The sequence below is a fragment of the Trichomycterus rosablanca genome, chromosome 7 (genome assembly GCF_030014385.1).
Source record: "Trichomycterus rosablanca isolate fTriRos1 chromosome 7, fTriRos1.hap1, whole genome shotgun sequence".
Taxonomy (NCBI): Eukaryota; Metazoa; Chordata; class Actinopteri; order Siluriformes; family Trichomycteridae; genus Trichomycterus; species Trichomycterus rosablanca.
Genome location: NC_085994.1, coordinates 2,025,001 through 2,042,544, shown reverse-complemented (window position 1 = coordinate 2,042,544; position 17,544 = coordinate 2,025,001). Strand labels below are relative to the sequence as shown.

General features: G+C 44.3%; 1 protein-coding gene across 1 annotated transcript in view; it reads right to left on the bottom strand.

Annotated features, from left to right (window-relative positions):
• The window catches only part of sema6bb (sema domain, transmembrane domain (TM), and cytoplasmic domain, (semaphorin) 6Bb), a 137,414-nt gene extending 124,909 nt beyond the window's left edge, over positions 1-12,505 (bottom strand). The window contains exon 1 of the mRNA XM_062998835.1: positions 12,441-12,505. Within this exon, the coding sequence (XP_062854905.1) occupies positions 12,441-12,443 (3 nt within the window). The 5' untranslated portion in view covers positions 12,444-12,505. The remainder of the gene's footprint in view (positions 1-12,440) is intronic.
• Between the last annotated feature and the right edge of the window lie 5,039 nt (positions 12,506-17,544).

The following is a 17,544-nucleotide window of genomic DNA, read 5'->3' as shown; positions in this document are numbered from 1 at the left end:
CACACACACCTATACACACACACCTATACTCACTTCCCACACACACACACACACACATATATACCTATACACACCTTACACACACACACCTATACACACTTCACACACACACACATATATACCTATACACACCTTACACACACACACCTATACACACTTCACACACACACACATATATACCTATACACACCTTATACACACACACCTATACACACTTCACACACACACACATATACCTATACACACCTTATACACACACACCTATACACACTTCACACACACACACATATATACCTATACACACCTTATACACACACACCTATACACACTTCACACACACACACATATATACCTATACACACCTTATACACACACACACCTATACACACTTCACACACACACACATATATACCTATACACACCTTATACACACACACCTATACACACTTCACACACACACACATATATACCTATACACACCTTATACACACACACCTATACACACTTCACACACACACACATATATACCTATACACACCTTATACACACACACACCTATACACACTTCACACACACACACATATATACCTATACACACCTTATACACACACACCTATACACACTTCACACACACACACATACACATCTACCTATACACACCTTACACACACACACCTGTACACACTTCACACACAAGCACACACACACATAACTATACACACTTTACACATACATATACACACACACCTATACACACTTTACACACACATATACCTATATACACCTTACACACACACACACCTATACACACACGTCACACACTTCACACACACATAACTATACAAACTTCACACACACACACACCTGTACACAGTTCACACACACACCTATAAACACACGTCACACACACATAACTATTCAAACTTCACACACACACACACACACACACACACACACACAATTCACACACCCATGTACATACAGTGTATCACAAAAGTGAGTACACCCCTCACATTTCTGCAGATATTTCATTATATCTTTTCATGGGACAACACTATAGAAATAAAACTTGGATATAACTTAGAGTAGTCAGTGTACAACTTGTATAGCAGTGTAGATTTACTGTCTTCTGAAAATAACTCAACACACAGCCATTAATGTCTAAATAGCTGGCAACATAAGTGAGTACACCCCACAGTAAACATGTACAAATTGTGCCCAAAGTGTCAATATTTTGTGTGATCACCATTATTTTCCAGCACTGCCTTAACCCTCCTGGGCATGGAATTCACCAGAGCTGCACAGGTTGCTACTGGAATCCTCTTCCACTCCTCCGTGATGACATCACGGAGCTGGTGGATGTTAGACACCTTGAACTCCTCCACCTTCCACTTGAGGATGCGCCACAGGTGCTCAATTGGGTTTAGTCCATCACCTTTACCTTCAGCTTCCTCAGCAAGGCAGTTGTCATCTTGGAGGTTGTGTTTGGGGTCGTTGTCCTGTTGGAAAACTGCCATGAGGCCCAGTTTTCGAAGGGAGGGGATCATGCTCTGTTTCAGAATGTCACAGTACATGTTGAAATTCATGTTTCCCTCAATGAACTGCAGCTCCCCAGTGCCAGCAACACTCATGCAGCCCAAGACCATGATGCTACCACCACCATGCTTGACTGTAGGCAAGATACAGTTGTCTTGGTACTTCTCACCAGGGCGCCGCCACACATGCTGGACACCATCTGAGCCAAACAAGTTTATCTTGGTCTCGTCAGACCACAGGGCATTCCAGTAATCCATGTTCTTGGACTGCTTGTCTTCAGCAAACTGTTTGCTGGCTTTCTTGTGCGTCAGCTTCCTTCTGGGATGACGACCATGCAGACCGAGTTGATGCAGTGTGCGGCGTATGGTCTGAGCACTGACAGGCTGACCTCCCACGTCTTCAACCTCTGCAGCAATGCTGGCAGCACTCATGTGTCTATTTTTTAAAGCCAACCTCTGGATATGACGCCGAACACGTGGACTCAACTTCTTTGGTCGACCCTGGCGAAGCCTGTTCCGAGTGGAACCTGTCCTGGAAAACCGCTGTATGACCTTGGCCACCATGCTGTAGCTCAGTTTCAGGGTGTTAGCAATCTTCTTATAGCCCAGGCCATCTTTGTGGAGTGCAACAATTCTATTTCTCACATCCTCAGAGAGTTCTTTGCCATGAGGTGCCATGTTGAATATCCAGTGGCCAGTATGAGAGAATTGTACCCAAAACACCAAATTTAACAGCCCTGCTCCCCATTTACACCTGGGACCTTGACACATGACACCAGGGAGGGACAACGACACATTTGGGCACAATTTGGACATATTCACTGTGGGGTGTACTCACTTATGTTGCCAGCTATTTAGACATTAATGGCTGTGTGTTGAGTTATTTTCAGAAGACAGTAAATCTACACTGCTATACAAGCTGTACACTGACTACTCTAAGTTATATCCAAGTTTCATGTCTATAGTGTTGTCCCATGAAAAGATATAATGAAACATTTGCAGAAATGTGAGGGGTGTACTCACTTTTGTGATACACTGTATATATGTATCCCCCTCCTGTGCGTTTAGGAGGTAAAATTAAAGTTTTATATCTGATAGAGGTGAGAAGTTTGCTGACTCCTGGCATCAAACACACACACACACCTCGCTGTCATCAGGTAAGTGACTGCAGGAAAGCTGGTGTTTCCTATGCAACCCAAATCTCACTTCCTTCCTCCCCATACATCCCTGTCACTGACTTCCTGTTCACACTGGGTCTGTGTGAAAACCTGGTGATCTCTCTACACACACACCTTGTGTCATCCTACACTCCTGAGAAGAGGGCATGTCTAAATTCTTAAAAAATTCATTCTCAGAACTGCATTGACACTGACATGGTGGTGGTGTGTTAGTGTGTGTTGTGCTGGTATGAGTGGATCAGACACAGCAGCGCTGCTGGAGGTTTTAAACACCGTGTCCACTCACTGTCCACTCTATTAGACACTCCTACCTAGTCGGTCCACCTTGTAGATGTAAAGTCAGAGACGATCGCTCATCTATTGCTGCTGTTTGAGTCGCTCATCTTCTAGACCTTCATCAGTGGTCACAGGACGCTGCCCACGGGGCGCTGTTGCCTGGGTATTTTTGGTTGGTGGACGATTCTCAGTCCAGCAGTGACAGTGAGGTGTTTAAAAACTCCAGCAGCGCTGCTGTGTCTGATCCACTCATACCAGCACAACACACACTAACACACCACCACCATGTCAGTGTCACTGCAGTGCTGAGAATCATCCACCACCTAAATAATACCTGCTCTGTGGTGGTCCTGTGGGGGTCCTGACCATTGAAGAACAGCATGAAAGGGGGCTAACAAAGCATGTAGAGAAACAGAAGGACTACAGTCAGTAATTGTAGAACTACAAAGTGCTTCTATATGGTAAGTGGAGCTGATAAAATGGACAGTGAGTGTAGAAACAAGGAGGTGGTTTTAATGTTATGGCTGATCGGTGTATACAGGTGAGTGAGGGGGGATTTTTCTCTGATTTGTAGGAAGCTGTTGAGATCTATTCAGACGTTTGGTCCTCTGATCTGCTCTGGTGGTCGTGTTTGTGATCGGGGGAAGCCTGTGGGACAGAAGTTCACCCCAGCTCCTCCTGCAGAGCTCCACCATGCGTGTTAAACCTCCTGGTACTGGGTTCTGTTTGTCCACGTGCTGCCTGGAAACAGGTCGACCCCGAAACCAGCATGACGCCTCCCTGAGTCCCGGAGCACCGTGTTCCGGAACGACATGAGCAACAACAGCGGCGTGTGTGATCAAACCCCCGAGAGAATCCAGACGTTCAGTATTTCAGTCGTTCATAGATCTACAACAAAAGCTTTAATCTGATCAGGGCTGCTGAGGGTCCAGCACCACCTGACAAAACCATGTGCATCTCAATGTAAAACAGACAAACTTAGCTCTCTCTACACAGACGCATTTTACGTCGTCCTACACCCCTGAGAAGAGGGCATGTCTAAATTCTTAGATCCTTAAAATGCTCCTAAATGAATTCTCATTAATGTTTAATCTGTGTAAAGGAGCACGAGTGTCATTTATTTGTAAATTGGGGCTCGTCAGGGGCAGTTTAACCGTTTTTGGTAGCCCTCTTTCATGCTGTTCTTCAATGGTCAGGACCCCCACAGGACCACCACAGAGCAGGTATTATTTAGGTGGTGGATGATTCTCAGCACTGCAGTGACACTGACATGGTGGTGGTGTGTTAGTGTGTGTTGTGCTGGTATGAGTGGATCAGACACAGCAGCGCTGCTGGAGGTTTTAAACACCTCACTGTCACTGCTGGACTGAGAATAGTCCACCAACCAAAAACATCCAGCACAACACACACTAACACACCACCACCATGTCAGTGTCACTGCAGTGCTGAGAATCATCCACCACCTAAATAATACCTGCTCTGTGGTGGTCCTGTGGGGGTCCTGACCATTGAAGAACAGCATGAAAGGAGCTAACAAAGCATGCAGAGAAACAGATGGACTACAGTCAGTAATTGTAGAACTACAAAATGCTTCTATATGGTAAGTGGAGCTGATAAAATGGACAGTGAGTGTAGAAACAAGGAGGTGGTTTTAATGTTATGGCTGATCGGTGTATTTGTATGTTTACTCTTGGTTAAGCGTCCTGTGTGCTGGACACTCTGAGACACGTAAGAACGCAAAATGATTTCCGCCGCCCGGGGTCCCGTCCTGCTCCGGCATTGTTAGATAAGCAGGTTTCCGTGCTTTGTGTCGGTTTGCTTTTAGCTTTAAGCGTCAGAGCCGCGTCAGTCAGTCATCACTCAGGGTAACGAGCGGGTTATTAACGACACACCGGGGGGGGTTTAGCTCACACCGCTAACCCTGGTCCTGCTAACGTCCCGCGAGAGCCCGGTCTCTGTTTCTAGCGCCTCTGCGAGTCGTCCGTCGACACCTCCGTGTTTTTGTTAGCGCTGATAACGGAGCGTGAGTGTTGCCGACGGTTACGAGGTTCCCTGGAATGTCGTGGAGCATTTAGCGCCGATATCCATCAGTGAGACCTGACAGGAGCGTGTTTATAAAAGTCGTACCGTTAAAGCGAAGCGAGGAGAGAACCAGCGAGAGACTCTTTTCTCTTAATTTAGTCATAGCCAGTTCCCCTCTTCCTCTGCTGGAAACCTGATGGTGTACGAGGAGGGTATATTCACCTCAGCGCTTCCTCCACTTCTGTACAGGCGCCAGGGACCTTACACTCGGGGCCTCGAAGACCCCGCCCACTTTTTAGTCCAGACGATTTTGGGGGCTCCCATTCGACTGGTGCACTAGCGGAATATCCCATCTTGGTTACACAAGCGCCAGCTACTCAGTCCACCAGCTTGTATCGCTCATAACAGGAACCAGAAAGTAGAACTTCGCTACCTGGCTAATCAGTTTTGTGATTCTATGGCATAAATAGCAAAAGTCATGTGCTGCGTTAATGTGTTTCATTAAAATAATACAGAGACGGGGACTCGAGTCCGAATCGCACGTAAGTCGCGCACACAGAGAATTCAGACTCGACTCAGACTCATTTCAAATGACTTGGACTCGACTCATGACTCGCAAAAAATGACTCGTAATCAACAAGAGTCTCTAGCGTCAGCATGTGTTAACATTAGTTACGTGTGACAATGAACCCGTTTTGGCCGCCTTAACCCGCAACGCACACAATGTGTAAATGTTCTAGCCAGCTTCCGGTGTAGTGATGAAGCGTCGCTCCCTACTCCCTACACAGTCTGAAGTTCACTTCATTTGAACATTCTCGTTACCTTTGGATCGGAATCTCACTTAAAATGGTGGAATACCCTACGTAGTGCACTTCACAGGAACAACCGGGGTGAATGGAACGCTCCTACAGAATCGGCGCTAATGGTTGTAAGAACCGCTTTCTGAACCAATCAGAGCTTCTGATTGTAATTGTTAGTAAGAAATGCTGTTATTTGCATTTATTCAGTTTGCGTCACACAGATGACGTGGTAATGAAACGCTCGATCGGCTTTCTAACCACTTCCTGTTTTACTTCACGACCGGGAAAAGTTTGGAGGTTTTTAATTATAAGCACATTTACAAAATAACGGATTCTGTTCCTAATGGGACACACGCTTATAAATGTAATAGCATCTGGAAGAACAGAAGCTCAGGTAAGCAGCGGTTATGATTGTTTTTGCTGTGTTTGGGATTTTGGCCGCTGTGCCGTGATTTATCGAGCGCTTTTGTTCTGTAATGAAAACAAAACGTATCAGTTGAAGCTTTTAACTGGAACCTTCTTGTTACAGAAATTACATTCATTTACACAATGAGGAGGAAAGTAAAGACACGAAGTAAAACGGCTAAATACACTCGCTAATCTGTTGTTGTTTTTATCTGAACTTACAGATTATTTCTTTATTTCTATGCTACATTTCTAATATATGTTTTGTGTTTAATATATTGACTCGTGACTTGACTCGGACTCGTATTTTGTGACTTGTGAACATCTCTGAAATAATAAAATAATCAGCCAAAAAATTTGGCATTTGGCCAGTTAGGATGTAAATAAATTAACATAAAAATGTAAAATCATTGACTTTCTAGAGCGGCCCATTTAATTCAGGATAATTAATTTGTATTATTTATTTTGATTATTAATTTAACTTCATTACATTATTTATTATTAATAATAATTAATAATTAACATGATGAAATTACCAAATTCAGGAGGAGAAAAATCATTTTAGAAAGTGTGATTTTACATTATGGGGACCAGAAAAACGTCCCCACAGCACCACACCTGATATTGATTTCTAATATGATCAGGACATTTTGCTTACTAAAATAACACACACACACACACACACACACACACGGCAGTCCTCGCAACCTACCGATTCTAATCCGGCAGGGAAATGAACCAAACCACACACACACCCTTTCTCCAGAGCAAAACACACACACTCGCTTTGCATATCACACACCTAACCGACATCACACACCTGAGCATCACCTGTATTTGACTGTGTGATGGTTTAGACATTTTACACAACGCCAAACCAGGGACGTCCTTCCATTCAGTCCAGGCCTTAATCACAATATATATTAGGGGGGTTGGGTGACCCCCCCAGTATTAATTCATTGCTTCATTCAGCCATTTATTCATTGTCTGTTTTGTCATCGCTTTATCCTGGTCAGGGCTGCGGAGGGTCAGTCGCCCACACAGACACGGGGAGAACATGCAAACTCCACACAGAAAGGACACGGGCCGCTCCACCCGGGAATTGAACCCAGAATCTTCTTGCTACTCACCAAGCCACCGTGCTGCCCCACCCCCACAACAATATACTGATGTAAAAATTATAAACTCATTATCAAATGTTCAGGTCATGACGATGGCATCTAAATAAAATGTTATATTTTTTGGAAAATCTACTAAAATGTTTTTTATATTTTTGTTTTGTAAACATTTAATCTACCTAAAATTGTCTATTTTTGAAGTTTATTACATTTTTGGTTAAATTTTGTCAATTTAAATTTCTTTATGTTTTTAGCAACATTTTGAAAACAAGTTTCTAAATAATTTTCCATATTTTTTGTAAAAGTTTGTATTTTTTACTTGCATTTTTCTAGATTTTTTTGTAAAGGTCTGTAATAATTTTACCTAAATTTTTCTATATTTGTAAAAGTTTGTCATTTTTAACTTACATTTTTTAAAATAATTTTTATAAAAAGTTTGTAATTTTTTACTTGCATTTTTCTATATTTTTGGTACATTTTTGCATTTTTCTATATTATTTGTAAAAGTTTGTAATTTTTTTACATGCATTTTTTTTATATTTTTGTAACATTGTGTAACATTTTATTATTTATTAATTAAATTTTTCTATATATTGTGTAAAATTAATTCTATTGTGTTCATTAAGTTTTTTCTTTTTTTGTTCTTTAGTACTAATGTGATCGAGCAGTTATAAGAAATCGTTTCACTGCTGGTTGTACCATGTATGACCTGTATGTGATAAATAAACTTTGATTGATTGACCTGTGGGGATTTGAACCCTGGATCGCAGCGGTAACTGGGCTGGTATAATTTACTGCTTCCCAAAGTTCGGACCCCCCCGACTAAATCCCATATATTGGTGATTTACAGTAAAAATAAACAAAAGCTTAATCTACAGGGATTTTATTAAGCATGACCCATAATAAAGAGCTCAGTGTGCTCCAGTTATTACTGGTTTATACCCAGTTTGATCCAGCTGTAACTCAACACCAGTGTTTTTCAGAATGACAGAGTTCCTGCACACATGCTTTAGTGATTTATCAGTGAACTCACGTTACATAAGAATCACATTTCTGAAAAAAACTGAAGCGGCCGAATCATTTTTTCCAGCCGTGCGACCAAAACCATCCTGGATTTACCAAGTGAATCATAAACAGCAGAATCTCTCTTACTTTCTTTCACTTTCTCTCTCACCTTCCCTCTCTCTCTCTCTCTCTCTCTGTAGATATGAACCTTTAACTAACAAACTTGTGTGCAATAAATGTAAAAAATATTTAGTTAAATAAGTGCAAAATAAGACGGCATTCTGTCTCAACCATTAAGGGTTAAAGGTCTTGCTGAAGGGTCCAACAGCGACAACCTGACAGTGGTGGGTCTTAAACCGGCAAACTTTTGATTACTAGTCCAATACCTTAACCAGCAAGCTGCCACTGCCCTAGCAACTCGGATCGGTCTCCCATGTGGTATCATTACACCCCTCGTCACTTCTCGTGTGTGTGGTAGTTTGGGAGACCGGACAGACCCGCCTGAGATTCATCCTGGTGATAGATGGTGTAGTGTGTGACCCCAGATCACCGATCATTCAGTGATTGTAGTGTGATGACCACGACGACTTAAAAGACTCCTGATATTTACGTCAGTATTAGCAGCTGAGTGCTAACAACAGATCTGGTTTGTGTTTGTTTGTTTATTGGTTTAACATCATGTCAACACGCTGCGTACATTTACGGCAGCATCGCTGAATATTTTCTTTCCTTTTTATTTATAATAAATAAAGCATCACATCACGTCCGTCTTGTTCAGTTTTTGTTTTGTCTGTCTTGACGTGTGTTTACAGTTTTATATTTATTTACTGAGCTACTGAACGTTAGCTGCACATTTCTTCACTCGCTACCGTCTGATAATTACGATTTTCCTCACAGATCAGGCGTGTACGTAAACACACTCGGTAAAGACGGAGCAGGCGGTGACGTTAAAAAGGAAAAACAGGGCGCGGGTGCGAGAGACGGGGGGCGAGAGTAATTGGAGCAGCTGGCCGGAGAGCTTTATCTTATAAAAGCAGATGAGACGCGAGGACTACAAAGAAACGGAGACGCAGTGGCTTCAAAACCGCTTTGTTCTGGACGATAATTGCAGCGACGACGGCATCAAGAAACACAGACGAGAGAGAGAGAGAGAGAGAGAGAGAGAGAGAGAGAGAGAGAGAGAGAGAGAGAGAGAGAATAATGAGAGTGTCTCTATATTTACGGCTCTCTATATGAAGCATCAATAATTAAAATCAATGATGGTTTAAATATCCCGCCGCTTCAGTCTGTAATAAACCAGAGGTGAAGCAGGGAGGAGATCAGTAGATGGTCAAAAATATGTGGACAGACCAAAAACGTAAGCGATGTAAAGCACACCATCACTAGACTCCGGAGCTTTATACCATAACACACTAAGCAAGAGACTAGCACATAACACAAAGCAGCAGCTGCAGTAACGTAAAGCACACCATCACTGGACTCTGGAGCTTTATACCATAACACCATAGGAAAGAGACTAGCACATAACACAAGTAGGAGCTGGAGTAACGTAAAGCACACTATCACTGGACTCCGGAGCTTTATACCATAACACCATAACCAAGAGACTAGCACATAACACAAAGCAGCAGCTGCAGTAACGTGAAGCACACTATCACTGGACTCTGGAGCTTTATACCATAAGCAAGAGACTGGCTCATAACACAGGTAGCAGCTGGAGTGACGTAAAGCACACCATAACTGGACTCTGGAGATTTATACCATAATACCCTAAGCAACAGGCTTGCACAAGCAGAAGCTGCAGTGACGTAAAGCACACCCTCACTGGACTCTGGAGCTTCATACCATAAGCAAGAGACTGCCACATATCAGGTAGGATCGTCTCTGACTTTACATCTACAAGATGGACCGACTAGGTAGGAGTGTCTAATAGAGTGGACAGTGAGTGGACACGGTGTTTAAAAACTCCAGCAGCGCTGCTGTGTCTGATCCACTCATACCAGCACAACACACACTAACACACCACCACCATGTCAGTGTCACTGCAGTGCTGAGAATGATCCACCACCTAAATAATACCTGCTCTGTGGTGGTCCTGCAGGGGTCCTGACCATTGAAGAACAGCATGAAAGCAGGTTAAAAAAGTACAGTGGGGTCAAAAAGTATTTAGTCAGCCACTGATTGTGCAGGTTCTCCTACTTAGAAAGATGAGAGAGGTGTGTAATTTTCATCATAGCTACACTTCAACTATGAGAGACAAAATGAGGGGAAAAAAAATCCAGGAAATCACATTGTAGGATTTTTAAAAAATTTATTCGTAAATTATGGTGGAAAATAAGTATTTGGTCAATAACAAACAAGCAAGATTTCTGGCTCTCACAGACCTGTAACTTCTTCTTTAAGAAGCTCTTCTGTCCTCCACTCGTTACCTGTATTAATGGCACCTGTTTGACCTCGTTATCTGTATAAAAGACACCTGTCCACAGCCTCAAACAGTCAGACTCCAAACTCAACCATGGCCAAGACTAAAGAGCTGTCGAAGGACACCAGGAAGAAAACTGTAGACCTGCACCAGGCTGGGAAGAGTGAATCTACAATAGGCAAGCAGGTTGGTGTGAATAAATCAACTGTGGGAACAATTGTAAGAAAATGGAAGACATACAAGACCAATAATAATCTCCCTTGGGGTCAAGATCTCATCCCGTGGGGTAAAAATGATCATGAGAACGGTGAGCAAAAATCCCAGAACTACACGGAGGGACCTGATGAATGACCTGCAGAGAGATGGGACCAAAGTAACAAAGGCTACCATCAGTAACACACTACGCCGAGAGGGACTCAAATCCTGCAGTGCCAGGCGTGTCCCCCTGCTTAAGCCAGTACATGTCCAGGCCCGTCTGAAGTTTGCCAGAGAGCATATGGATGATCCAGAAGAGGATTGGGAGAATATCATGTGGTCAGATGAAACCAAAACTTTTTGGTAAAAACTCAACTCGTCGTGTTTGGAGGAAGAAGAAGAACCCAAGAACACCATACCTACTGTGAAGCATGGGGGTGGAAACATCATGCTTTGGGGCTGTTTTTCTGCAAAGGGGACAGGACGACTGATCCGTGTTAAGGGAAGAATGAACGGGGCCATGTATCGTGAGATTTTAAGCCAAAACCTCCTTCCATCAGTGAGAGCATTGAAGATGGAACGTGGCTGGGTCTTCCAGCATGACAATGATCCCAAACACACCGCTCGGGCAACGAAGGAGTGGCTCCGTAAAAAGCATTTCAAGGTCCTGGAGTGGCCTAGCCAGTCTCCAGACCTCAACCCCATAGAAAATTTGTGGAGTCCGTGTTGCCCAGCGACAGCCCCAAAACATCACTGCTCTAGAGGAGATCTGCATGGAGGAATGGGCCAAAATAGCAGCTACAGTGTGTGCAAACCTGGTGAAGACTTACAGGAAACGTTTCACCTCTGTCATTGCCAACAAAGGTTATGTTACAAAGTATTGAGTTGAACTTTTGTTATTGACCAAATACTTATTTTCCACCATCATTTACAAATAAATTCTTAAAAAATCCTACAATGTGATTTCCTGGATTTTAGGAGAACTTGCACAATCAGTGGCTAACTAAATACTTTTTGGCCCCACTGTATGTAGAGAAACAGATGGGCTACAGTCAGTAATTGTAGAACTACAAAGTGCTTCTATATGGTAAGTGGAGCTGATAAAATGGACAGTGTGTGTAGAAACAAGGAGGTGGTTTTAATGTTATAAGTGGCTGTAAGTTAAACGGAAGTGAATCCCCACAGTCATGTTCCAGAACGTAGAATGTAGCTTCCGAACTAGAAGCTGAGGAACGTTTACTCTTCATCAGGAACGTGTTCTAATTATCTCATTAGCCGAGAGAGGCGACTAATTAATCTGGATAAGAGCACTTCAGACGATTCACTCAAGAGCTCGAGCGCTTTAACACACCAAACAAAGCCGGCCATGAAGTACATCACACACACACACACACACACACACACACACACACACACACACACACTTGTTTAACTCAACCACAAAACCGGCAGCCACACACTCCCACCAGGATTTGGTTTGTTACCATCAGCAGGCGATCGGCTCAATCCTTCATCCTTGAAGCCACCACACACACACACACACTGTCTGTTTATACGTGCCGTTTATGTTAAAGGTATAGAGTTTCCATGGCGACCGCAGTGGTTGAAATAAACAGCATTAAGATAATTGTTTAAACGTAACGCTAAACAAACACTCAGACTTAGAAATGTACAGTGTGTGTGTGTGTGTGTGTGTGTGTGTGTGTGTGGCCCATGTGCCAGTCAAAATGAGGCTCGGGTCACACCAGGTCACTACAAGGAGCCAGAAAAGCCGACGAGGTGCAAATATTTAAGTCTGCACAACTAGCCCAAGGCTCTAGGACTCCACCAAACCACAACAAAAGCCATTATTTCCAAAAAGTGGAAATTCAAAACAGAGTCGGCTCTGTTACCGAAGTGGCCGACCTGCAAATCCAAGGGCTAGAAAACCAATTTCTCTAAGAAAGTCCTAAAAATATTTTAGGAATCATAAGACCTAAAAAACGGTCCCATCTAAAATTCATAAGGACAAAAAAAGAGGACTCTGTTTTATAAAAGTGGAACCAAAATTTGTAACTGTGAGGACAACTAGCGTCCCACTAATATAGCATTGCATAGCGAGACCTTTATACAGACAGAAACAAATAGCGGGGGAAAAGTAGTGGTCCTTTTGCTGCATCAGAACCTGGACGATTGTCCAGCCTGGAGATGTAAGGTCGTCCATCTATGCGTACAAACGTACAAACTCAATAAAATTAAAAAAGCCAATAAAATTGGTTCTATTGAACCTGTATGACTAATTTCATTTTTTGGTAAATAGATTTTAACAAATTTAGAAGTTGACGTCTGCAACACGCTCCAAAAAAGTTGGGACGGAGGCATGTTCCCCTCCTTGTTCCTTCAGCATTCCACTTTTTAATACTTTGGGAACCGAGGACGCTCGATACGAGACTTCAGTCTGATTCTCCTGTACATGATACGCTGTTCATTTTCAATAGAAGACAGATCACGCACTCTGTGTCTACAATCGTACAGAATGAAGCTCTTGGAAAACTGTATTTTACCAGTAATACCGATAAAAACCTTCAGCAAATAAGAATCCGACATCCCAACGTGGACTCGTCGGACCGCAGAACATGTTTCCACTCCCATTCGGTCCATCTCAGATGACCTCAGGCAGTGAGAACTTGAATATGGATTCGTCTTTGTGTACTTCAGGTTCAGGTTGTATTTCTTGCTGCAGCGGCAGACTGTGTTAAGTGACAATGATTTTCCGAAGCACTCCCGAGTCCATATGACTATGTCAGTCACAGTCACATGACGACCTGGGGGCTCAGTGGTCATTCCGTCGTAGGCCTTTACGCACCGAGGATTCCCCCGACTCCATGAATCTTTTCATAATATTATGAACTGTAGATGGTAAAAGACGAGTTCAATCCCCAGGTGGGGCGATCCGGGTCCTTTCTGTGTGAAGTTTGCATGTTCTCCCTGTGTCTGTGTGGGTTTCTTCTGGGTGCTCCGGTTTCTTCCCACAGTCCAACAACATGCAGTCAGGTGTGTGTGTGTGTGTGTGTGTGTGTGTGTGTGTGTTTGCCCTGTGATGGGCAGTTGTAGCCTCGCGGTAAAGGTACTGAACTAGTAATCAGAAGGTTGCTGGTTCAAGCCCCACCACTGTCAGGTTGCTGCTGTTGGGCCCTTGAGCAAGGCCCTTAACCCTCAATTGCTGTTTACTGTCACTGTACTGTAAGTCACTTTGGATAAAGGCGTGACTATGGACTGGCAACCTGTACGGGGTATTTCCTACCTTTCTACCTTTCAAAATACAAAAGCAGCAGGTCGACGCCCCTAATTACGGCTAAAATATCAAACCTAGGCGGGCGTGGTCTCAGGGGGTGGGAGAGGTGTCTCAGAGGGGTGGGGCACACTGCGCAGAAACGGTGCCCCACGAGGACGCAGTCTAGGATGGTATGTAAATAACGACTCTTTCTCATAATATCAACACAAAGTCGCGTGTGTGTGTGTGTGTGTATCACATGTCATATATTCGGGCATATTACCCAGAATGCACTGCTCTCAGCAACCCAAGGTCTTCTAAATTAGTAAAGAAATTTGACGGCGCCCCGGGGGAGCGGCAGCGGCGCCGGCATCTCTGATGTTTACCGGAATAAAACCATGTGAATAACGTAACAGGTTATAAATATTTACCACACAGAGACAATGTGTGTGTGTGTGTGTGTGTGTGTGTGTGTGTGTGTGTGTGTGTGTGTGTGTCAAAGACCTGCTTACAAAACAAGCCTGAGCCACCGGGGCACAAAATTTACATTCTTATATAAATGTGCCAGAACCACCAACACACACACACACACACACACACACGCATACACACACACACACACACACACACGCATACACACACACACACACACACACACATACACACACACACACACCGCATCCAGCATCTATAAAACATCTCAATGTATTTTACATAAATATAAACATAAACACCTCCATCATGGACACTGACAGGTACAGAGGCCACGCCTACTTTACTGGTTTTAAGGAAGGCCACGCCCACTTTACTGGGACTGATGGGTAGAGAGAGTAAAGCTTACGAGTGGGTGTCCGGTGAATCCGTGGGTGAGTGAGTCGGTAAATAAGCGAGTGAATGAGTAAGTGGGTGGTTGAATGAGTGGGTGGGTGAATGAGGCGGTGAGTGGATAAGCACCTGAGTAAGTGGGTGGGTGAATGAGTGGGTGGGTGAATGGGTGAGTGGATGATTGAGTGGTTGAATGGGTGGGTGAATGAGTTGGTAAATGAGCGAGTGAGTGGATAAGTGCCTGAGTAAGTGGGTGGGTGAATGAGTGGGTGGGTGAATGGGTGAGTGGATGATTGAGCGGTTGAATGGGTGGGTGAATGAGTGGGTAAATGAGCGAGTGAGTGGATAAGCGCCTGAGTAAGTGGGTAAATAAGTGGGTGGGTGAATGAGCGGGCAAATGAGTGGATAAGTGTGTAAGTGGGTAAGTGAGTGGGTGAATGAGCAAGTAAATAAATAATTGGGTGAATGAGTGAGTGGGTGAATGAATAAGCGGGTGAATGAGTGAGTGGGTGAATGAATAAGCGGGTGAATGAGTGAGTGGGTGAATGAATAAGCGGGTGAATGAGTGAGTGGGTGAATGAATAAGCGGGTGAATGAGTGAGTGGGTGAATGAATAAGCGGGTGAGTGAATGAGTGGGTGAATGAGTGAGCAGGTGAATAATTGGTTGAATGAGTGTGTGAGTGAATGAATGAGTGAGCAGGTGAATAAATAAATGAGTGAGTGAATGAATGAATGAGTGGGTGGATGAGTGGGTAAGTGTATGAATGGGTGAATGAATGAGTGGGTGAATGAGTGAGTGAGTGGGTGATCAGGAAGCAGAGGAAGCGTGGGTTGTTGTCTCAAGCTGTAAGGAAGCCGCCACCCACTGATACCAGACCTGTTGCCACCAGATGGCATCTACGTCTTCATACACACACACACACACACACACACCAACAACACACACACACTAACACACACACACTAACACTGAGTCACTGTGTGTGTGTGTGTGTGTGTGTGTGTGTGGTGAGCTCAAATTTAGTCAACACTGGCCGAGGAGAGCCCACACTAGAATGCAATTCTAGTCTGAATGCAATCTGAGCAATTGAGGATTAGGGGCCTTGCTCAGGGGCCCAACAGTGCCTACTTGGTGATGGTGGGTCTTAAACTGGCAACCTTTTGATTGCAAGTCCAATACCCTTACCGCTGAGCTACCATGTGCACACTCGGTCATCAGAGAGCTGAAGCGTGTACGTCTCGATGCACTATGAACTCTACAAACACCCCACGGCTAGTGCAGACGGGTACACGAGTACCCACAGACACAGTACGCGGTAACCACCCGCCCCTCGGATCCCCCGGGACTCCATGCGCCCCTCCCTCGTCCACCCAGTTCTCAGGACGACCTCACGATTTGGCACTCACTTCCCTGCACTCCGACCTCCGACCCTTCCCGCAGTACTTTTCCTCTTTCCCTGTATTCATTTCAGCACCTCTCGCACTGCCTCTCGCTCTCTCTCTCTCTCTCTCTCTCTCTCTCTCGCGCTCTCATGCATGATTGCACCCCTGTGGGTCAGGAGAATGCAGCACACGTTAATTACTTCTGTCTGACAGTCCGGAGCCCAACCAGATTTCCAGATATGGAGCTGAACACTGATCCACTTATAACTGGACCAAAGTATGAATTCTTTTACACTTTTTTTTTACAAAGTTCCACCGTACTTCGACATTAATGCAAAACAACCCCATTTATACGGGCACAGAGAAGCCACCAGTGGTCAATCTCAATCCCCAGTTGTGGAGGAATTTCAAGACCAAGAGGGCTATCTATTTTTCCCTTTTCTCTCAATCTAGTCGTACTCAACCACCTCAGACACGTGTCCAGTAGCCGACCGCTTCTTTTCACCTGTACGAGGCGTGTTCAGGTTCACACGGTGATCAGTATAGCGTACGGAGAGTCACGCACTGCTGTCCATGATTCACCGTCTCTGTGTGGCACCTCGAGCAGCCAGCAGAGGCCGCTATTGCAGCAGTGATGAGGAATCTATCCGGCCGTCCCACCCGGCAGACAGTAAACAATCGTGTCTGTGTGTAGGCGCCCGGACCGGGCCGGACGGTAGCAGAGCTGAGATTCGACCACGCAACCTTATGAGGGTGGGAGGGCAATTATACTGAGGGGGGTGGATTTGTGTCATTCTAAAACATTTCTGCCCTTTCAACAACTGACGCGTTTATCCAAAGTGACAGTCTAAGCATGTGAGTGTTAAGGGCCTTGCTCAAGGGCCCAACAGTGGCAGTGGTGGGGTTTGAACCAGCAACCTTTACCAGTATCTTACATTTACATTTTCGGCATTCAGCAGATGCTTCTATCCAAAGCGACTTACAGTACTATGACAGTGTACAATCTAAGCATGTGAGTGTTAAGGGCCTTGCTTAAGGGCCAAACAGTGGCAAACTGGCAGTGATGGGGCTTGAACCAGCAACCTTTCGATTACAATTCCTTAACCGCCAGGTGTTTACATTTACA